Source organism: Sturnira hondurensis, unplaced genomic scaffold, assembly GCF_014824575.4.
Source record: "Sturnira hondurensis isolate 20B ecotype Veracruz unplaced genomic scaffold, ASM1482457v3 Scaffold0025395, whole genome shotgun sequence".
NCBI classification, from domain to species: domain Eukaryota; kingdom Metazoa; phylum Chordata; class Mammalia; order Chiroptera; family Phyllostomidae; genus Sturnira; species Sturnira hondurensis.
Window position 1 is genome coordinate 1,088,966 of NW_028098026.1, and position 22,294 is coordinate 1,111,259.

Consider the following 22,294-nt stretch of genomic DNA (forward strand, 5'->3'; position numbering starts at 1 on the left):
GTGGCCACAAGCCAAGGAATGCCTGTGGACACCAGAAACTGGAAGGAATATGGCACAGATTCTCCTTTAGAGCTTGCCAGGGAATGCAGCACTGCCAGCACTTTGATTTTGGCTCAGTAAAACTAATATGGACTATGAGACAATAATTCCTGTTGTCCTAAGCCACCAAGTTTGTTATAGCAGTCACAGGAAACTAGTACAGTAATAAGGGTGGAAATATGAACATATATTCAGATTTGCTTGTATTTGCATAAAGAAACACTGTGAAGAACAAATAAAAAACTAGCCGAGGCCCTGGCTGGTGCAGCTCAGTGGATTGAGCATGGGTCTGTGAACCAAAGGATCGTGGTTCAATTCCCAGTCAGGGCACGTGCCTGGGCTGCAGGCTAGCTCCCAGCAGGGGACGAGCGAGAGGCAACCATACATTGATATTTCTCTCCTTGTTTCCTTCCCTTCCCCTCTAAAGATAAATAAAATCTTAATTAAAAAAAAAAACTAACAGAGGCCACCAGTGGGGAGGAGGTGGATGGGATGAACAGAGGTGAGGATGAGAGCAAGACTTCTCAGGCAAAAGGCAGAAAGATAGGGGAAGCGGGACAGGGTGGCAGCTGGTGAAAGAGGCTGATTAGAGAAGAGATGAGGTACCCCAAGACCAGAACCTTAGAGACCACAGCCAGGAATTCTATCTTCTGCAGTCCCTTCAGCCTTAGTCTGGGATCCAAATGCTCTCACCAGCCTCATTCTGTACACACATAGGAAACTCAGGGTAGCAGCACTTCCCAGCTGCTATGCTGGGACAAAGACAAGTCCATTACCTACTCTCTTCTCTCTTACTAACAAAACTCTAACTTTATCTGAGACCATAATATGCCGCGCTAAAACACTGTTTCTGGCATTCCTTTGCAGCTATGTGTGATGACAACTAAGTTCTGGCCAATGAATACTTTCGTGTCGTGTGAGATATCTGGGATGGTACCTTAAATGCGAAGGGGTTCTCAAGTGGAATCAGAGCATCTTGAGGGGCAAAAGAGGGTAGTGAATATAATTTTTTTTAAAAAGCTCTCCCTCCTGGCTGGTGTAGCTCAGTGGATTGAGCTCGGGCCTGCGAACCAGAGGATCACGGTTCAATTCCCAGTCAGGGCACATGCCTGGATTGCAGGCCAGTTCCCAGCAGGAGACCCACGAGAGGCAACCATACATTTATATTTCTCTCCCTCTTTCCTCCCCTTCCCCTCTAAAAATGAATAAATAAAATCTAAAAAAGAAAAAAAGTTAACAGTGCCAGTTTAAAGAGAGAAAGAAATGCAATAGAAAAAAAAAAGCTCTTCCTAATTTGGTCTTGTCCTCATTCTTTTGTTCCTCTGAATGGCAACATTTATGATGGGCAATAGCCCTCTCTAAAAATCTACTTTAAATGAACAGCCAGTGTCCTTTTTTTATAGAATACTTTAATCTTGTTCGTCTTATCTAGGGCATAGAGTAACATACACTGCTAGAAGCTCTTCTTTTCTTCCTTACTAACTCAAAATTTCTTCAGGGCTGTTAAATGCCCAGCTAAAAGATTACATTCTTGCCCTAGCTGGTGTGGCTCAGTGGATTGAGCACAGGCCTGCACACCAAATGGTTATTGGTTCAGTTCCCAGTCATGGCACATGCCTGGGTTACAAGCCAGGTCCCCAGTGGGGGGGTGTGCGAGAGGCAACCACACACTGATGTTTCTCTCCCTCTCTTCCCTTCTCCTCTGTCTGGCAAGAAATAAAATCTTTAAAAAAAACACATTTCCAAGCCTCCTTTGCAACTGGGGGCAACCAACGATAACCCAACATTGGGTGAAGTTTCTGAGAAGACTTTGTAGAGAGGCCTTCGATTAGACCTGGGTCCTTCATGCTCTTCCTCCTTTCCTTTTCTTCCTGCTGGAAACGTTAGGGCATGATGGCTGGGCCCTGGCAGCCCTCTTGGATGAAGCTATATGCTAGGGATGACAGAAGAGAAAGACAGGCCCTTCATCACTGACAGTTGTGGGAGCCTCCACACCAGTGCTAGTAGGCCAACCTCTGTACTTGTTTTATATGAGAAAAATAAACTCTGAAGTAGACTGTATTACTGTTGAAAATATTTGCTGCCCTTCACTACATGAAAACTACAGATCTCTACTCCCTTCACCTGAGGCTTGCCATAGACTTGTTTTGGCCAAAGCAGTGAAATGACATGGGCCACTTCTAAATATTCAATTTAGCAGAGTGATGCTCCCCACTATCCAGAAGCCCAGCAATATTCCATACAGGGGGGCGATTACTTCATCCTGAGTCTTCAATTAAGATAGACTAGGGCCACGAATGACCTGCAAAGGACATAGTGTGAGCAAGAAATGAACCTTTCTTGTAATAAGGCATTGAGACTTGGAGTTGGTTACTGCAACATTACCGGGATGCTTCCTACACACCCCATAATTTGTTTAAGCCATTATTATTTCAGGGTTTTGTCACTGCCAACAAACAAGATAAATTTCCTAACTGAACCCCTACCCCACTAGAGATGACTGCCATTCGTTCCTGAAGACACCTAAAACAGCACTAATGTTTCCTTTGGCTGCTGGGCAGGCTTTTAAGTTATACCTTGGCAGTCACTTCTCTGGTTATGTTTCATCTTGTTCCTACCTAGCATCCATGCCCTCTCCTGAATCTCCTTTAGAAACTGCTCCTTACCCAACCTGCTCCTCACCCAACTCTTAGATATGTGGCTTCTGCAAAACTGACTCAGGGGTGGACCTTGAGGTGGAAATGGACCAGTCTGTGAGAGGAACAGCCTGGCAGCCACTAGTAGGACTTATACAACACAGACACAACCTGATTTTTATACTCACCTGGCTGCTAGGTATAATTGTCATTCTCATTATATACGTGAAACACTTGGAAAAGTGCCTGGCATACAGTAAGTTATTGTCGTTGCTGTAAAGGAGGCATGAGTGGAAGCAGGGAGAGCAGCAAGCAGCCACCACACCACAGTGTCTTGGTAAGGGATGACAGCATGGCCCTGGCTGGGTAGCTTGGTTGGTTGGAATGTCATCCTGATGCACCAAGGTTGGTGGGTTTGAGCCCAAGTCAGGGCACTTAGGAGGTACCAATAAACACATAAATAAATGGAACAGCAGGTGGATGTTTCTCTCTGAGAGAGAGAGAGAGACAGACAGACAGAGATGGATGACGGTTGGCTGGACTACACTGTGAGAGAAGTGGGCAGACTGGGAATGTGGATTTAAAAATATTTCCTACTAGTTCAGTTAGGATTTCTCTATTCGCCTTTGTAACGAAATTGCCAATGTGTTAGAGTTCTTGTTGTGATTGTTGCAGAGTGGTTATATGTTTGGGGGGGGGTAGAGTCAAAGGATGGGTTAATAAACAAGATTGGGGGTAATGGTATTAAAGAAAAGAAAGGATTATGGATGATGCCCAGATTGTGTGTTTAGTTCTTCGATTTTGACCCCTTGCTTATCCATGAGCTATCAGGCTCTTTTGTGTCCAGCAGGGTCACAAAGAGAATAATGTCTCTTTGCCCTGCTAATCCCACTTCTAGAGACTGCAAGCTGGACCAGGTGCGGAGAAAGGTATTTACTTTTGGGCCCCAGCCCCTGCAAACCCCATCCCACTATTGTGATCACTTGTAGAACCTCACAGAGCGGTGGCAGGCTCCCAGTAGGCTGGCCGTGTCGGAGCATTTCGTAAGGCAGTACTTGGGCATAGCTGTCCAGAGCCATAGAGGTTTTCCCTGTCTGCGGCCGTAGTTCTAAGGTCTTTGGGAGCCGCCGCACCCCGCCCCGCCCGCGCGCTCCCCTCCAGCCTAACAAGAGGGACTGTAGCGCCTCATCACGTGCCTCGGTAGGGAAGAGAGCGCCTGCGTACCATCTGTCCAGCCGGGTTACCACAGCTACGCCCTGGTCACAGCGAAAAAGCAGTACGTCTGCTCTCAGTCACCGCGATCTTATCACAGGTTCGGACAGAGGTGGAGTCACGGCGTTTCAGAGTCCGTGTCGACTCGTTAGTCTGTTTCGGCTCCATCCTAGGTACATCCGGGAGACTGCCACTGCGTTGCTAGTTGCTCTGGGGTGGCAGCAGAAAGCGAGATGAGGCGGCTTTGGTCTTAGCCACGAAAAGTTAAAACCAGTAGGTTTCAGTGATTGAGGAAAACGCAGATCGGATGTAAACAGCCACCATTTCTTGAACCTAGCTGTAGCCCCACCCCGCGAAACACTCCGCCCCGCCCCTTAACCCTCATTGGTCAAAAGCGCCGACCGGCAGCCCTGAGATTGGCCACACCAGCAGCTACCGCATCCAATGGGTGACGGCACCAGCTTTCCCGCGGCGGTTCGTTATTTGATAGCGTCGTGGCGGTGTAGGCGGTTGGAGAGTGAAACGGTCACCTGGCGCCAGTGCGACTATGGCGGCCTTGGGGCCTGGAGGCTGTGTGCAGAACGATGCAGTCGAGAAGCTGCCATCTATCATGGCGGGAATTCCAGCGCGGAGGGGCCAGTCCTCCCCGCCCCCCGCTCCCACGCTCTGCCTCCGTCGGCGGCCGCGACTCCCCGCGGCGCCCGAGGACGCAGTGCAGAACCGGGTGAGGAGCTGTCTACCCTTCCCAGTCCAGGTCCTTCCCTTAGATCTTTGATCCCGCCTATGAGCTTCTGGCTTTTAGCGCTCTGGCCGGGTAGCGACCCTAAGCCCCGCCTCTTTAATCACGGCTCCCTCCACTTTCCGGTCTCCTCCTCTCTCCCGTACTGCGCGTCATTTCTAGCCCCACCTCTCAAACCCTGGCCCCACCCTCAGTCCATTGAGTATTCCGGGGTTCCGCCTTGGTCCTGCTTTTCTGCCTGTGTACCCCTTCAGTGTTTAGACGTCTCTCTGGGCCCTTCCACTTTTGTTGACCTCGCTCCGGCTATGTCTTTAGGACCCTAAGTCTTACCTGCCCCAACTCTCCCTCAGCTTTTCCCTTTCTTCCCTCACCCCCTGCCTTCTCTTTCCTTCTTTCTTACCAAGGTGGGATTCTTATTCCTTATCGCCAACCCAAATTAGGGAGAAAGTGAGTAATTGTAAAACCTCAGCAGCGCTGCGTAGGGGGAAGGAAAAAGTCCTTACAAAAGGACTGAGACATAGACAAAGGAGATGATTTTAGAGTGAGAAGAGGGAATTCCATTGCACAGCAGCTATTTTAAAAATTGTTCTCCAGCTCCCTGAGCCCCAAAGTATGCTTTTTATAAAATGGAGATAATAACCATGCCATGGAGTTGCAGTGAGATGAAATGAAATAGTTAGTATGACCTGCTTGACAGAGAGTCCGACAAAAGCTGGATACATGGTAGCTGCTTGTGGATTCCTTCTGCACTCTGATTATATCACCCACTCCTGGCTGGAAGGCCCTGGGCAAGTGATCCCTGTCCACCTCTCTGTCCTACCTCCCTCTCCCTCCTTCCGAAAAAGGTTAAGTGAGGATTAAAAAATATTTTTTAAAAAAGGTTGAGTCTCATTGTCCTGCTGTTTTCCTGAGCAGCCAAGCTCTTTCCTGCTTCCTAGCCTTTGCCTTTGGTGAGTCCTTTGTCTGTGCTGTTTGCCTCAGTCTACCTGGCTGGCTCCTCATCCCTCAAGTCTTAGCCTGATTATCTCTACCATAGAGGTCTTGAACTCCAGCCTAAAACAAACATTCACCTTAATCTCCCACCCAGCTCCCTATACTTCATAGCCTTTTTATCTTGTATGTTCCCAAAAGTGTCTTGTCAGCTCTAAACTTTCTATGATGTAGAGGAATGATGATAGCAACTTCAGAGAGGCAGTATAGCAAGGTGGATAAGGGCACAACCTCTGGCCCTGGCTGGTGTGGCTCCGTGGATTGAGTGCAGGCCTGCGAACCACACAGTCCCAGTTCGATTCCCAGTCAGGGGCACATGCCTGGGTTGCAGGCCAGTTCCCGGCGGGGGACTTATGAGAGGCAACCATACATTGATGTTTCTCTCCTTCTCTCCTTCCCTTCCCCTCTAAAGATAAATAAATCTTAAAAAAAAAAAAAAAAAGAGCACAACCTCTGGACCCAGACTGCCTGGGTGTAAACCTTAAACTATTCTTGTTACGAACTTTTCTGTACCTCAATTTTCTTATCTGTAAAATGAGGATAATAGTATAAATATTCCCTTATAGAGTATTTGTGAGGATTAAGTGAGCTCACATATCTTAAGCACTTAGGACAACACCTGGTACTCAAATACTCTTATTAGTAACATAATTATACTGTTTTGATTGCATATTTTAGGTTATTGGTATTATTTATTTATTTCCTTGTTTTTGGTGGTGCAGAGTCCACCTGGCTTGCAAAAGACCTAGTCTAGAAATGATCAGTTATACTAATGCCCAGTAGTGCTGATTGACAGATAAAGAAACGTGAGTGCCATTGCCTGGTTGCTTGGGATAAAGTCCTGGCACTGCTCTTTGTTGGATGGGAAACCCCTCTGGTCCTCTGTTCCTCATCTGTAAGAAGAAGATGATGTGGAGTGACCAAAGCACAGGGTTATTATTAAATAAGGTATTTAATAATAACAATCATAGGTATTTGAACAGTGCCATCTCCAGGTTAATGTTCAATAAATGTTATCTATTATTGTCCCATATTTGCCTTGCATTTCTGAGGCTAGGTACTTGCTTGAGAATGTTTTACTTTATAATAATTAGAAACTAGCCTGGCCAGAGTGGCTCATTTGGTTGGGCATCAACCTGTAAACCCAAAGGTCACCAGTTAGATTCCAGGTCAGGGCACATGCCTGGGTTGTGGGTTTGGTCCCCAGTTGGGGTGTGTATAAAACAAATAAAAAGTTTTAATAATTAGAAACTAGTCTATTCAAAATATGAAAGTATTGCAATTCTATGAGTCCATACTCTAAACTGCTTGATCAACCATGATGGAGACTGGTGCATTTAACTTACTTTGCTTAGAGAGTTTTTCACTTTAAATGTGACTGTTCACTTTTTTCTTTACTTGTTGAACCAATAGACTATAAATTTGATGAGGGAATGGAAAGTGTCCACTTTTGCTCACTGCTGTGTCTTCTCCCCTGCAGGGCCCAGAGTGCTGGCTTTGGAGCCAGACTAACTGGGTTTGTATCCCCACCTTGCCACTCTGCTGGTGTGGGACCTTGGACCTCAATGTCCTTATCTGTGAAAGGATGCTGATAAGAGTGCCTTTTTTCTTTAGGTTGATGTGGAGTTTCAAGTCTTTCATCGACACAAAATACTTAGAAATTTATTCAAAGGTCACCTTCTTAGTGAGGCCTTGTCCCCTTCCCCTGTGCTTCTAATTTCCTTCCCTGCTTTGCCTTTCTTTTCTTGTCCTTTTTTCTTTTCTTTCTTTCTTTCTTTCTTTCTTTATTTCTTTATTTCTTTCTCTTTTTCCCTTTCTTTCTCTCCTCTTTCTGTCTCCCATTCTTTCTTCCTTTCTTCCCCTCCCTCCCTTCCTTCCTTCCTTCCTTTTTCTCAACCAAGGATATGTTTATTGATTTTAGAGAGAGAGGAAAGGGGAGAGAGAGACACTGGTGTGAAAGCAAAACATTGATGGGTTGCCTACCGTATGTGCCCTGCTAGAGATCCAACCTGCAAACTTAATGGTGTATAGGACGACATTCCAACCAACTGAGCCATCCACCAGGGCTGCCTTGTTCTTCTTTATTGCTCTTATCATCACCTGGTATTTATTTTGCACATTTTTTCTGTTTATTTTCTTGGAATATCCTCCATCCTATCACCACCAGAATTTGAGCTCCAGAAGGGAATGGATTTTTTTGTCTGTTTTCCTTACCATTCATTCTATGTCCTTCACCTGGTACTGGTTATTTGTCAAAGGACTATTGAGGACAACAAGGGTTAGATGGAGGTGGATGACTATAGAAGTTTGGTGAGTGTGTTCAATATAACAGGAACAAAATGAGTTCCTGTTACATGCCACATGGGGCCTGCTGGGGTAGGTGCTTTTGACTTGAGCCTTTTCCCTGCAGGTGTCACTGGAGAAGGTGCTTGGCATCACAGCCCAGAACAGCAATGGCCTAACCTGTGATCCCAGCACAGGCCACGTGGCCTACCTAGCAGGGTGAGTGAGGGGATGGGCCTCAGCTTTTCCATCTGTAGAATGCAGATAATAGAATGTAGAATGCTGCCGATCTTGGTGGGCTGTGGAGAGAATTCCATGGCACTATGAAAGCCTTGTTGTGCCTGCGGGTGGGAGGTGGCAGCGATTACAGGAAAGACAGCCAGGATTTGTGTCCCACCTCTACCATGTGCCCCTCTCAGAGCCTCTGTTTCTATGTCTATAAAACAGAAATAGTGATACCCTTTTCTTTTTATTCCAAAAATACTGATGTAGCCTGATACAATTCTAGGTTCCAAAGGGAAACTCCCCTAACTTGCAGGGCAGGGCAAGACCCATGGTCATTGCTGATAAACAGTATCTGTTATTGAGTCTTGGGGAAGTAAGCAGTTCAGGATAGAGGACAATGGCAAGCTCTTGAATCTGACAGATATAGATTCACATTCCCACTCTGTCCCAGACCTACTGGGTAGCCATGGACAAAGGACTTCCCTTCTCTGGGCTTCAGTTTCCTCCTCTATAAAATGGGACTAAGATTCCAGACCTTACCTGGCAGTTGTAAGGATTTAAAGAGATCATGCACGTTAGTATTAACCCAGGGCCTGGCAGGATAGTTACCCAAGAGAAAGTGTCTGTTTCTATTTAAGAACATGTTTTAACAATAATGTGAAGTGCCCTAGAATTCTCAGCATGGACACCTGGAAAAGGAGGTGAACAGAGAGACTCTTCTGCTCAGAGGGAGTCTTGTTTATCTGTGGGCTTTCTTCTGCTAGAAACAGAATATCCCTGGACCTTAATACTCCCCTCAGTTTGAGCTCCTTTTCTTCTTTCTCCCCAGCTGTGTGGTGGTGATTTTGGACCCCAAGGAGAACAAGCAGCAGCACATTTTTAATGCTGCCAGGTAAGCTGGGGCCTGAGCATGGGTAGGGGTGGGACCATGGAAATACTCATGGTTGGATGACCCCCTTATTCACTCACCCATCAGTTCAGCAACATTCAGCAAGTTTCTCCTCTGTGTTAGGTACTGTCCCATGTGTTGGGGACACAACAATGAACAAAAGAGATGAGAATCTCTGCTGTCTATAGAGCCGACAGTTCAGCAGGGGAGCCAATTAGCTAGCAAGACCACTGTAACCACTGCTATGGGGAAATGATGAGGGATGTGTTAGGGCAAATTTATAGGCACAGAGTAGGGGAGGAGCCATATCACAGGGCTCTGGAAATGCTTCCCTGAGGCTGACACCTGCAGGAAGTGAGGGGGTGACCTATGTGAAGGTGAGAGGAGAATGTTTCCGGCAGAGGGAATAGCAAGGGCAAAGGCCTGACATTGGTTAAGAATCTTGACTTGTTTGAGAAGCAGCCAAGGATCCATGTGCCTGGAATGGAGGAGTGGGTGAGGGGGAGATGAGGGTGGAACAGGCAGAAGCCACATCACGTGGGCCTTGGGGAGGGGGGTTGGATACTGATTGCAAAGAGAAGCTCCTGCAGGGTGTTTATAGACTAGGGGTATGCTTTCCATCACCCTCAGTCTCCCTTTCCTTTTTTACTTTTCACCACAAAATATACTCCTTTCTCATATGCTATCTAATTTCCTCGCTAATGATACTCACTGTCTGTCTGCCTTCTAAAGAGTGAGCTCTCTGAGGGCAGGGACTTTCTCTTAGTGAATTTCTATGTCCCTTTCATCTAGAGTAGTATCTAGCATTTTGCTGATGCTTATTATTTCATGAATGAATGGGATTTAGAAAGATCCCTCCAGCTGCCAGTTTATTGGGGAAGGCCCTTGGCCCTGGGTAGGCTCAGCCTGGTGCCTAGGGTCTGCTTTGTAGCTGATCGATCACTGTGTCATCTGGCGGATGGCATGGAAATAGTCCCCTCTTAACCACTGATAGGTCTGGCTTAGGAGGTGGTGTGGCCAGAGTAGAGGTTGTCACTCTGGCTTCATTTCAGAGTCACTGGACTAGACCTCACTCTCAGAGACAACTTGATCATTGGTCTGTAATGGGGCCTGGATATCGGCAAATTTAAAACTTTTTATATGGAAATGATTTTAAACTTAAAAATAGTATAAAATGTGGGTATACCCTTTACCCAAACTTCCCAAATATTAACATTTTACCACATTTGCTTTATCATTCTCTGTTCATATATATACATAATAATTTTTTTCTGAATCATTTGAGAGTAAGTTGTAGACATGACATCCCTATATCTCTAAATACTTTGGCTTATATTTCCAGGGGAAAAAAATGACATGGTCCTTCTACCACAATACATTCAACAATATCAGGAAATTAAAACTGGTACATCACTACCATCTACTCCTCATTCAGAGTTTACTGTTCGTCCTAAGAATGTCCTTTATAGCAAAAGGATTCTGTCCAGAATCATGCATCGAGTATCATTGTCTCTTCATTCTCCTTCAATCTGAAGCAATTTCTCCATCTTTTCTTGACTTTGTGGCCTTGACACTTTTGAGGCTAGGTATTGTAGAATGTGCTAACACTTAGGTTTGTCTGACATTTTCTCATACATAGATTCAGGGTCTGCATCTTTGTCAGGAACGCTCAGAAGGGATTCAGTGTTCTGCTCAGTACATTCTATCAGGAAGTTCATGATCTCCCATGACCGATGGTGTTTACTTTGAACCCTGGGTAAAGGTGGTATGTCTCAGGCTTCTCCTCTGTGAAGCCTCATTTTTCCCTTTTGAGATTGAGTATCTTAGCAGGAGCTTCTCTGAAACTTTGCAGATATTACCCTGTTCTTCACCAAACTTTTACTCACTGGTCTTAGCATGGCTTTGATATTTTTAAAAATCTCCTCAGGGAATTCTGACATTCAGCCAGGACTGAGGACCTCTGGTCTAGAGTCCAGGGCTCTGCCCTGTCTGGTTAGGTAACCTTGGGAGGGGACTTCCCTGTGTTGAAGTCTCTTCATCCAAAAACTGGTTAGTGAGAATTCTGACTTCATTGAATACACGTGAAGAATCAGTGTACTGATGCCTGTATAACATTTGGTGGAAGGCTGGGCACAAGGTCGAGGCACATGGCAGTCAGGTTAGGAGTACCTGCAGACAATAGAAACCCCACAACAAACATGGTTTAAGCACAAGGGCATGTTCTTCCTGCACATAATTCTAGAGGTGGGCATCTAGGGGGGCTTGTGTCTTTGTGAGCCTTAAGTACCCCACTTCTGTCTTGCGGTTTACCATGCTTATTGTGAGGCTTCTGTTCTCGAAGTCGCCACTTGACTGAAGATGGAGTTCTAGCTGTCATGTCCTTTTTTCAGAAGGGGAACAAATAGGAAGCAGGGCAGAATTGTCTTTGAGAAGCTCATCTGGAAATTGCACACAGCACCTCTCATTGGCCAGACTAAGTCATGTAGCCGTACCTGTGTAGCTACAAGAGAGGTGAGGAAATGTACTCTAGCTGGGGACATTGCCATCCCAATTAAAATTAGTATTCTGTGTGGATCAAAAAACTATGGTACATTTACACAATGGAATTCTATGCGGCAGTAAGAAAGAAGGAGCTACTACCCTTTGCAACATCGTGGATGGAACTGGAAAGCATTATGCTGAGTGAAATAAGCCAGGCGGTGAAAGACAAATACCATATGATCTCACCTTTAACAGGAAGCTAAACAGCAAAACAAACAAGCAAGGAAAATATAACCAAAGACACTGAAATAGAGAACAGGCTGACAGGGACCAGAGGGGAAAGGGGAAAGAATCACAGGGGAAAAGGGGAAGGATTCACAGAGACTAGTATAAAGGACACTTGGAGAACAACTAAGGGGGGTGGAAATGGGAGGGAGGTGGGGAGCACGGGGGGGGATGGGCTGGGATGGGAGTGGGGAACGGAAAACTGTACTTGAACAATAATTAAATAAAAAAAAAAGTATTCTGTCAGCAAGGAAGAAGGGGTGAGTGCCTATTAGGTAGGCAGTTTGCCTTGTCTGCTGGTTTAGGAGCAATGGGAAGCCACCAGAGGTTTGAATCGATGATGCTAAATGTTGTATGAGATTGTGAAAGACTTACTCAGAGGCATTTACTTAGTTATCTGCACACCAGTTTACACATGTGAGGGAGATGATTACTACATTGTTAAGGAACAGGTTTGGAAACAGCATTAAAAGAGAGAGAAAAAAACAACACAGTCTGGGAATAGTGAAACCTGTTGCCAAAAGACTTGTAAATTAGTCTGGTCATTCAGTTGTTCAGGGCAACTGGCAGTATCAGAAAAAGAAGTTGGTTGCTAATAATGGGCTGTCAAGACCGCCTTGAGTGATTGGCAGTGCAGCACGTGCTGCACGGTCTCAGTGGGACGTCTGCCGGGGTCCTCCCTTCAGCACTACCTCCGTACTTAGACCAGATCTGTGCCATTAACTACATCTGGATTTCTCGGGGTTGCGGGGCTGGTGGGTCTTAGGAAGCCCACCGCTGTAGAGGGAAAGGGAGGAGGGTCCCCATTCAGAGATGTCCACCCCATGTGGGTTTGGAGTTTTAGGGTGGAAGGGACCTTGACTTTTATGGAACCCCATTTCCCTATGTTGCCACCCCCTTCTCCTAGCAGCAGGGAATGCAGGATTGCTGAGCACACAGGCAGCGTTGGCTCTATAGGATCTGCTCATGCTCACTTATGGCCTCTTCCAGGTTTGGGAGGGAGGACTGGGCAGAATTCTGTGAGCATAGCCAGGCTAGGGTCTGGCAGTCCATCCTTTAGTGGAATCAGTGATCAACCCATTTTCTTGCCCTCAGGAAGTCTCTGAGTTCTCTGGCCTTCTCCCCTGATGGGAAGTACATAGTGACGGGGGAGGTGAGTTGGGATCACAATTGAGTAGGTGGGGAGGGGTCTTGGGGCCATTTTTCTGTCCTTCTCAGGCCTGGGAAGTCCCTGAAATAGCTCTTTCCTGGGCCAGAAAAGCCTTGTGGCAGATGGGGGAGGTGGCTTTGGGTACATCCTGGGGCAATGCCAACTTCAGCCCTGCCAGCCCCTCTAGTCCTGCCTGGTATAGAACCCAGCAGCAGTAACAGCCCCACCTTTCCTAGAACGGGCAGAGGCCTACTGTGCGAATCTGGGATGTGGATGAGAAGAGTCAGGTGGCAGAGATGTTGGGCCACAAGTACGGCGTGGCCTGTGTGGCCTTCTCCCCCAACATGAAGCACATTGTGTCCATGGGCTACCAGCACGACATGGTACTCAACGTCTGGGACTGGAAGGTGAGCTGACTGGTGGTTGTGTGGGCTAGCAGCTGGCTGCCAGAGCGTCCTGAGTCTCAGGCATCGGGAAACTAAGTGAGATGACTTGGTGAAGTGCTCATTCATCCAGCAAATATTTGTTGAGCACCTGATCTCTTTTAGGCACTTACTGAAGGGCATATGACAAGTTCTCAACTAGTGGAATGGATAATTATTTTTATATTGACCAGCTGTGGGTCTCTTTCCTGATCTGTGAAATGGATATTGTAGTATCCACCTGGTTGAAGTGTGACACTTCAGTGAATTGATATGGAACACTGGACACTGGGATAGCTGGAGGAGGAGTCAGCAGAAGTGGGTACCAAGTCCTGGTTCTGTTCATAACTTGCTATGTGACCTTGAACACATGATATCCCCAACTCTGACCGTGGCAGAGTGGGAGGAGAAGCACCATTTTTATAGAGCTGTTGAGGGATTCTGTGAGTTATGCTGTGAAGGGCTCAGCAGGACCCAGAGTTAGAGCCCTGCTGATGGCAGCCATGGGTGTGTTACCCTTACCGCCCCGCTGTGGCTGTCCCCAACATCACGTGCAGGCTCTAGAGCTTGAACTCTGGGGGAGAGCTCTGGAACTTACTCTTGCATGGGAACCTTTCCAAGCCTTAGTCTCCTCTGTAGTGGGAATAAGAGTGCCACATGTAGGTTCTCCCATAAAGTAGCTTACTGGAGGGACCAAGGAAACAGACTTGGAATCAGGGAGACTGGGCAGGGCTGAGGGCAAAGGCTGAGAGCAGTGGTCCAGTGGGGTGGGTGTTGGCATGAACTTTTCTGTAATGATTCTTCCAGAAAGATGTTGTGGTGGCTTCCAACAAGGTATCCTGCAGGGTCATCGCCATCTCTTTCTCAGAGGACAGCAGCTATTTTGTCACAGTTGGTAACCGGCATGTGAGGTTCTGGTTCTTAGAAGTGTCCACTGAAGCAAAGGTAAGTTTTTGTCCCTGCCACCTCACAGAGGGCCAGGGAGTAACTGTCAGGGACAGTGTGGATTCCTATTTCTACTTGAGATATGGGGGCCGTGGTCTCAGACACCGTCTGGCCTCTCAAGGGTCTGGCTTCTGCTTCGGGCCTGCTCTCCAGGTGTTCACTGGCAGGGCCTGCTAGAAAATCTCCCATCACATTTCCCACCCTTGACCCTGGGGCCAGACCTTGTTCCTGGACTGCTGCCTTCTAACCACTCTGCCTGGAAGTGTTCTCCATTTTTTTCCCCTCCTTCTCCACTTGGAGGAGTTTCTTAGGTTCCTCCTGTTTAACTGTATTGTTGCTCTGGTCATGAAAGACCCATCATGACATTGTCTCCTATGCCCTGCTATGAGGCTATGTGCACATTGTCTCACTGTGCCCTACTATGCCTCCAGGTGACGGGAACGGTGCCCCTCCTAGGACGCTCAGGGATCCTGGGTGAGCTGCACAACAATGTCTTCTGTGGTGTGGCTTGTGGCCGAGGTCAGATGGCAGGCAATACCTTCTGTGTGTCCTATTCGGGTCTCCTCTGCCAGTTCAATGAAAAGCGGGTGCTGGAGAAGTGGATCAATCTGAAGGTACCCAGTCTTTCTGCTATCAATGGGGGAACCACTCTTTCCATGACATGGTCTCCTGGGACCCTCAGCAGTCTTTCTGCCCAGTAGTTGATCACACCAACCCTGGGTTTGACTTCAAGTTCTGCTTGTGTAACTCTGGTGAATGACTTTGCCTCTCTGAGCCTCAGTGTCCTCCTCTGTAAAAATGGAAATACTGCTGCCTACCTCAGAGTCCATAAGGGAGTCACATGACATAATATAGGTAAGGCACTTCACACAGTGCTTGGTACCCTGGAATGGGGTTGTGGGGTAAAGGTGACGGTTGCTTTCCTCACTGTTTGATTCAGTTCCCATTTCTCTACTGAACACTCTTGACTAATAGGACGACTGTGCTTTTTTTAAAATGTAGGTATCATTGACTTAGTCATTTTGGTCAAAAAAGACTATACCAAAAACAACATTTTACTTATTTATTTTTACACAGAGGGGAAGGGTGGGAGAGAGAGAGAGAGAGAGAAACATCAATGTGTGCTGGCCTCACACACCCCCCACGGGGGACCTGGCCCACATCCCAGGCATGTGCCCTAGACTGGGCATCAAACCAGCGACCCTTGGGTTCGTGGGCTGACACTCAGTCCACTGAGCCACACCAGCCAGGGCCAAAAACAGTATTTAAACTAAAGGATCAGTAAATTGCAGACCCACCCCCCTTCAGGATCTGAGGATTGAGTCCCAGCTGTCTTTCCCTTCTCAGATTTGGATGCCCATTTCCCCGTCACAGCTGTTTTCCCTCCTTCTATTCCTGCTCTGTGACCCCGTGCAGCTTGTCTTTAGGGTTAATGGCGTGGTATCAGGCGTATGGACGAATTCTGAGTCTTTTCTGTCCTTCCTAGTTCTTTCTTTCTTCTTCTTCTTTGAATTCTCTTGCTGGAACTCCTGCAGCGTTTAAGCATGTCAGAAGGTTTTGACAGGTAGATGTGTAGCTCCTGAGCAGTTGTCATGAATGACTCATAAACTAAGTCCATAGATTTGGACAAACTCCTCTAATCAGTGTCCAGAGTTGTGGCACTTCTTGCCTGTCTAGCTACATGTCATGGCAGTGTAGACAGTCCTTCCTATATGCAGGAATTTTATTCTATGCTGCTTTGAAGTATAATCTCAATGAAGTTGTTTTTAAGCAATAGGGAATAACATTTCAGCCCAAATTTAACCCTGTTACCACAAGTGACCTGTCTGAAGTCCTGGTCTACTGAACAGATATTTTCCACCCACAGCTGCATTGTTCTGTGGGTAGCAATGACAGCCCTTTCCTAATCTGTGCCTCTGTCTGCCTGCTGGCACGTTTCCGTCAATAGTGACCTTACGCTGTAGCTGACTTCAAAAACCTTAAAATGTACTAAGATGGGCTTCTTAGACCCAAGAAACTATAAGGCTTCTCTAGGGGCCCAAGGCTGCTGTCCTGTCAGTCCCCATGTCCCTGAACTGGGCCACACGAAGCACAAAGTCCATTTGGGTCCCTTCTGCCCCCACAGGTCTCCCTCTCGTCATGCCTCTGCATCAGCCAGGAGCTCATCTTCTGTGGCTGCACCAATGGGATAGTTCGCATCTTCCAGGCCCACAACCTACACTACCTTGCCAACCTGCCCAAGCCGCACTACCTTGGGGTGGATGTGGCCCAGGGCCTGGAGCCCAGGTACTACCCGGCAAGGGGAGGGAGAGGGGGAGGAGCCCACCCAGAACCTGTCTGCTGGTATGCCTCCACGCTTCTAGATCCATCTACACACTGGCCAGCCCTAGGCAAGGAGCAGGATACAGCTATAACGAGGCAGCAACATTTCTGCCACCGTGGTCTTCAGTCTAGTGAGGGAGCTTGATGACAAACAAGTACACAAATAAGATAATTTCAGACAGTCATACATGCTTTTGCAAAATAAAACAAACTCAGGAAGGAGAGTGGCTGGGGGTTGGGGCTGTATTGTTTGGGTGGCCAGGGGAAGCCTCTAGTGAGAAAGAGCCAGCTGTGTGGAGAACTGGGTCCTGACAGCAAGTGGAAAGGCCTTAAGGGGACAGCACACTGGTCCTGTTGTGTTTCAGGGACACCTATGGGCTGTGTGGCTAGAGTCCACTGTGCCAGGGGAGGGAGTGGTGTTGGGGTGGGGGAGAATTGATGGAGGCTGGTGGGAAGAGCTTGTGTATTCTGAGGGCCATGGGCAGCTACTGGGTATTTTAGGCCTTGGCATTATGTGACCGGGCTTTGAGCATTAGATCCCTCTGGCTGCCATGTTGGGAGTGGGTGGAAGGGCTGCGCTGTGACATATTTTCCCGTTGTCATAAGGCATTTTGGGGGGGTGCAGGGAGCTACCTAACCAGGGGGTGTTGGGTGCCTGGGGTGGCCTCTTTGTAGATTGCGGGACACTACCTCCGGAGTGCCTTTTCTAATAGCCTGGAGGGGGCTATTGGGTGTCTCAAAGGAAAGGGAGGGTGGGTCAGTAACCCACAGACAGTGGTTTGTTGTACCAGCCAGGCTGCCCGTCTCTGCAGCTTCTGCTTTGCTCTGCGGCCTCAGGCAAGTCACTGTATCAACACGAGCTTCAGTCTCTTCCTCTGTAAAACAGAGGACCTACCTCTCATGGAGGTTGTGGGGATTCAGTGCAGAAAGTTCTTTGCTTGGCTCACAGTAGGTGCTCAGTAAACTGTAGCCTTTGTAGGGAGGTGCCAGGCCAGGGGACGACTCCCCTGCTCCCTTGCACAGAGATTTTTAGTGATGTGTGGTAGAGCCCTTGAGAGAGAAGGCCTGAGATAGGTGCCCATTGTCCTTCCATGCTCCGAGAGAGAGGACAGAGCTTGGGTTGGATGAAATGGGAGGAGAAAAATACAACAGGAGTTGAAAATTCAGATGCGCTCAGGCGCCAAATGGAAGCTGTCACTTTACAACCTCTGCCTTAGAAACAAAGCGAAGGCAGACGGAAGAGGGAAAAGTGGAGTTGGAGTGGGGTAGATGTGGTGCAGACACTGGCCCGCAGTGTCTACGGCATTGTGGATGAGACGAGAGACATTCACGTGGACTGCCCAGTCCTGTGGAGAAAGGGACTGGCACAGCCGCTCTCTCAAAGGAGAGCGCCTTGACCCTTCCCTGGCCAGGCTTTTATGAGGTTGAATTTGCACAGGAATACAGGGTATATACTATACATAAAGCTCATCAGTCCTTGTCAGGCAGAAATGATTAAACAATAGATAACATTCAGAGATCTCTGAGGGCTTATTCTGAGTCAGGGTCAGATAGTTAAAGGGCCATAAAACTTTGGGGAACAAACTCACTTCAAGCTCAGACCCTTATCATTGAAATTTAGGGCATTCTTAGCAAAGCAGGTTTCCCAGGATTCTATGGCATTCTTTCTTTTTTTTTTTAAATATTTTATTTACTTATCTTTAGAGAGGGAGAGAAATATCAATGTATGGTTGCCTCTCATATGTCCCCTTCTGGGAACTGGCCTGCAACCCAGGCATGTGCCCTGACTGGGAATTGAACCACGATCCTGTGGTTCACAGGCCCGCACTCAATCCACTGAGCTACACCAGCCAGGGCTCTATGCATTCTTTCTTAAGCCTGATCACCCTGGGGAACCTACCCTTTCCAGCACATGGCCACACCCACCTCCAGCATTGTTTTAGGCTTAGGTCAAGCAGAGGAAGTAAGGCAGTGGATAGGTTAGGAGATTTCTTGCAGACAGAATGAGGACTTAGGCTATGTCAAAGATGAGGGGTGAGGGTCCCTCATCCCCTTTCTCCATAGGCCCCCAAGTCCTTCCCTGAGGGTCCTCTTGTGACCGTGTCTGTCTTAGGTCATCCCTCCCCTGAGGAATCTAACCCATCATTGGCTAATGATGGGTCATACTCTGGGGGCCAGGCAGGATGAAGTCCTGCCAGAGGGATAAACTCTGTCTCCTTAATGGCTTATTGTCCCAAGGTCTTTTTACTCAGCCTTAGCCATGGGGGATTACAGCTTCTGAAACCAGGCAGGGTGGTTCCCAGCACAGATGGACCACCATGGCATTGACTTGAGGTAGCTCAAGTGTCTGATACTACCCACAGTGACACTGATGATGACTGATGACCTGTCATTGCCTCGATAGCTTCCTCTTCTGTGGGAAGGCAGAAGCAGTGTACCCGGATACAGTGGCACTGACCTTTGACCCCATCCACCAGTGGCTGTCCTGCGTGTATAAGGACCACAGCATCTATATCTGGGATGTCAAAGACATCAACAAAGTAGGCAAGATGTGGTCAGAGCTCTTCCACAGCTCCTACGTGTGGAACGTCGAGGTGAGCCCCTCTCTGCCTCTCTGGCCCTTGCTCAGCCCCCATTTGAAGAAAGCTTCTGCAGAGTTTGGGGAACCCATTAAGCGGTTCCTTCAAAATGGACCCCAGCTATGTGCCAGGTCCTGTTCTGTGTGCTGAGGACACAACTGGGAAGGAAACTGACAAAAGTCCTTCCATCTTGGAGCTCACATTTGGGTGGGAAGGTAAGCCCATTAACAATAAATATAAAACATGACAAGCAGCAGTACCTCTCAGAAGCAAAGTGAAGCAGAGCAGGGAAGAGGAGCCCAAGAGCGCTCGCTCTTTTAGAGAGGAGAGTGGTCAAGGAAGGCCTCTCTAAGGACGTGACTTTCAAGCAGAGACCTGCAGGAAAGGGGGTAAGGCGGGTAGGAGGCATGTGACTTCTTGGGGGAAGGAGAAGAGCAAAGGACTAGTAGCAGGAGCCCGTGTACCTCAGAGAGCCTTCTGTGGAGGCTGTTTTTGTTGTTTAGCGCTTTTTTATGCAAGTGTTGAGGAAGTTTTTATTTTCTGAGAATGAATCTGTGGGGATTTTTTATTCTCTAAAGTTGTAAGTACTTGAAGATTAGACAACTGGTGGAGAAAGAATTGTATTCTACTTTTTTTTCCCTGAAAATTTCTTACTACGAGCATGTTTGTCCTAGAGAATTTGTTTTCAGTGTCCCAACTGAGATTGAGAAAAATAACTTTTTTTCAAAATATTTTACTTAGTTATTTTTAGAGAGAGGTGAAGCGAGAGAGAGGGGGAGGAGAACATCTATTGGTTGCTTCTGTAAGCCCCCTGCCTAGGGACCAAACTCACAACCCAGGCATGTGCCCTGACTGGCAATTGAACCAGAGACGCTTTGGTCCACAAGCCAGCGCTCAGTCCACTGAGCCACAACAGCCAGGGCTTACCTGCTTCTTTTAGGAGTTAGGAGTGTATCTTGTCACCTAGTGTTGCAGTAAATATTGTCCATAGGGTTTTGGTTTTGCTATCTGGTTGTTCTTTTTTTATTTGAGAATTTTGGATTTAAAAATCTATGCTGGTGCTATTATCATCTTCTCAGGAACCAGTCTTCCATATTTTGAAATTTATATGTTGTCTCTGTCTTTCTGAGTAGTGTCTAGTTCTGTCTTTCCATCCCTTAATTTTCGACTGTGTCTAATCTTTGGTTTTTAATGTTTTATTTTTTACTATTTATTTATTAATTGCCTATTTTGTTTGTTAGTTTATTTTTTTCATTAGATTCTACATATAAGTCAGATCATACGGTAGTTGTCTTTCTCTGGCCTATTTCACTTAGCATAATACCCTCTTGGTCCATCCACAATGTTCTAAAACATTCCTTCTTATTATTATTTTTTAAATATATCATTTATTTTAGTTTTTTCCCACCATTTAGGTCCCTTATACTGCCCTCCCACCAGCAGTCACCACACTGTTCATGTCCATGAGTCCTTTTTCCTTTTTGCCCAATCCCTCCACCCCCTAACTTCCTCCACCCCAGCTGTCATCCTTCTCTGCATCTATGAGTCTATGCCCATTTTTCTTGATAGTTCACTTTGTTCATTAGATTCCACATATGAGGGAAATCATATAGTACTTGACTCTCACAGACTGGCTTATTTCAGTTAGCTTAATGTTCTCCATCCACACTCTCGCAAAGAACAAAATTTTCTTCTTTTTTACGGCTGAGCACTGTTCTATTATGTAAGTGTCCCATAGTTGTTTTATCCACTCATCTACTGATGGACACTCGGACTGCTTCTACATTCGGGGATTGCAAATAATGCTGCACTGAACGTTAAGGGTGCTTAGCTTCTTTTGAATTACTGTGTTGGGTTCCTTCGAATATATTCCCAGAAGTGGGACAGCTGGGTCAAGACGCAGATCTATTTTTAATTTTTTGTGGTATCTCCATCCTGCTTTCCACAGTGGCTGCTCCAATCTGCATTTCCACCAACAGTGCAAAAACGGTTCCCCTCTCTCCACATCCTCCCCACCACTTGGTGTTTGTTGGTTTATTGATGACAGCCATTCTGACAGGTGTGAGATGGTATCTTATTGTGGTTTTAATTTGCTCTTCTCTGAGGATTAGTGACATTGAGCATGGTCCTGTATGTCTATTGGCCATCTGTTTGTCCTCTTTGGAGAAGTGTCTATTCAGGTCCTTTGCCCATTTTTTAACTGGGTTGCTTGTTTCTTTGGTGTTAAGTTTTGTAAGTTCTTTATAAATTTTGGATATTAACCACTTATCAGATGTATCAGGGAATATGATCTCCCATTCTACAGGTTGTCTTTTTATTTTGTTGATGATTTCCTTTGCTACATAAAATCTTTTTAGTGTGATGTAGTACCATTTGTTTGTTTTTTCTTTTGTTTCCCTTCCCTGGGGAGATGTGGCTGATAAAATATTGCTATGAGCAATGTCCGAGATTTTGCTGCCTATGTTTTCTTCTATGGTTTTTATGGGTTTGGGTCTAACATTGAGGTCTTTGATCCATTTTGAATTTGTTGTTGAGAAGGTGGTGTAGTTTCACTTTTTTGGACATGTCTGTCCAATTTTCCCAACACCATTTATTGAATAAACTATCTTTAGTCCATTGTATGTACTTGCTTCCTCTTTCCAATATGAGTTGACTGTAATGGCGTGGGTTTGTTTCTGGATTCTGTATTCCACTCCATTGGTGTATGTGTCTGTTTTTATGCCAGTACCACGCTTTTTGGATTACTATGGCCTTATAGTATCATTTCATACGAGGTAGTGTGACACCTCCAACTTTGTTCTTTTTCAGGATCACTGTTGCAATGCGGGGCTTTTTGTGGTTCCATATACATTTTTTAATATTTGTTACAGTTCTGTGAAACATGTCATTGGAATCTTGTTGTTGTTTTTNATCATTTAAATTGAGGGCATTCTTAGCAAAGCAGGTTTCCCAGGATTCTATGCATTCTTTCTTTTTTTTTTAAAATATTTTATTTACTTATCTTTAGAGAGGGAGAGAAATATCAATGTATGGTTGCCTCTCATATGTCCCCTTCTTGGAACTGGCCTGCAACCCAGGCATGTGCCCTGACTGGGAA

General features: G+C 46.5%; 1 protein-coding gene across 3 annotated transcripts in view; it reads left to right on the forward strand.

Annotated features, from left to right (window-relative positions):
• The first annotated feature begins 4,319 nt into the window (after positions 1-4,319).
• WDR62 (WD repeat domain 62) overlaps positions 4,320-22,294 on the forward strand; it is a 49,061-nt gene continuing 31,086 nt past the window's right edge. For 2 of the 3 annotated variants that reach the window (XM_037039656.1, XM_037039654.1), the window contains exons 1-9: positions 4,320-4,611; positions 8,027-8,118; positions 8,954-9,016; positions 12,875-12,932; positions 13,166-13,336; positions 14,159-14,296; positions 14,728-14,910; positions 16,422-16,582; positions 19,023-19,212. In XM_037039656.1, coding sequence (XP_036895551.1) covers positions 4,435-4,611; positions 8,027-8,118; positions 8,954-9,016; positions 12,875-12,932; positions 13,166-13,336; positions 14,159-14,296; positions 14,728-14,910; positions 16,422-16,582; positions 19,023-19,212 — 1,233 coding nt within the window. In that variant the 5' untranslated portion in view covers positions 4,320-4,434. The remainder of the gene's footprint in view (positions 4,612-8,026; positions 8,119-8,953; positions 9,017-12,874; positions 12,933-13,165; positions 13,337-14,158; positions 14,297-14,727; positions 14,911-16,421; positions 16,583-19,022; positions 19,213-22,294) is intronic. The other variant, XM_037039655.1, reaches the window with a different exon arrangement.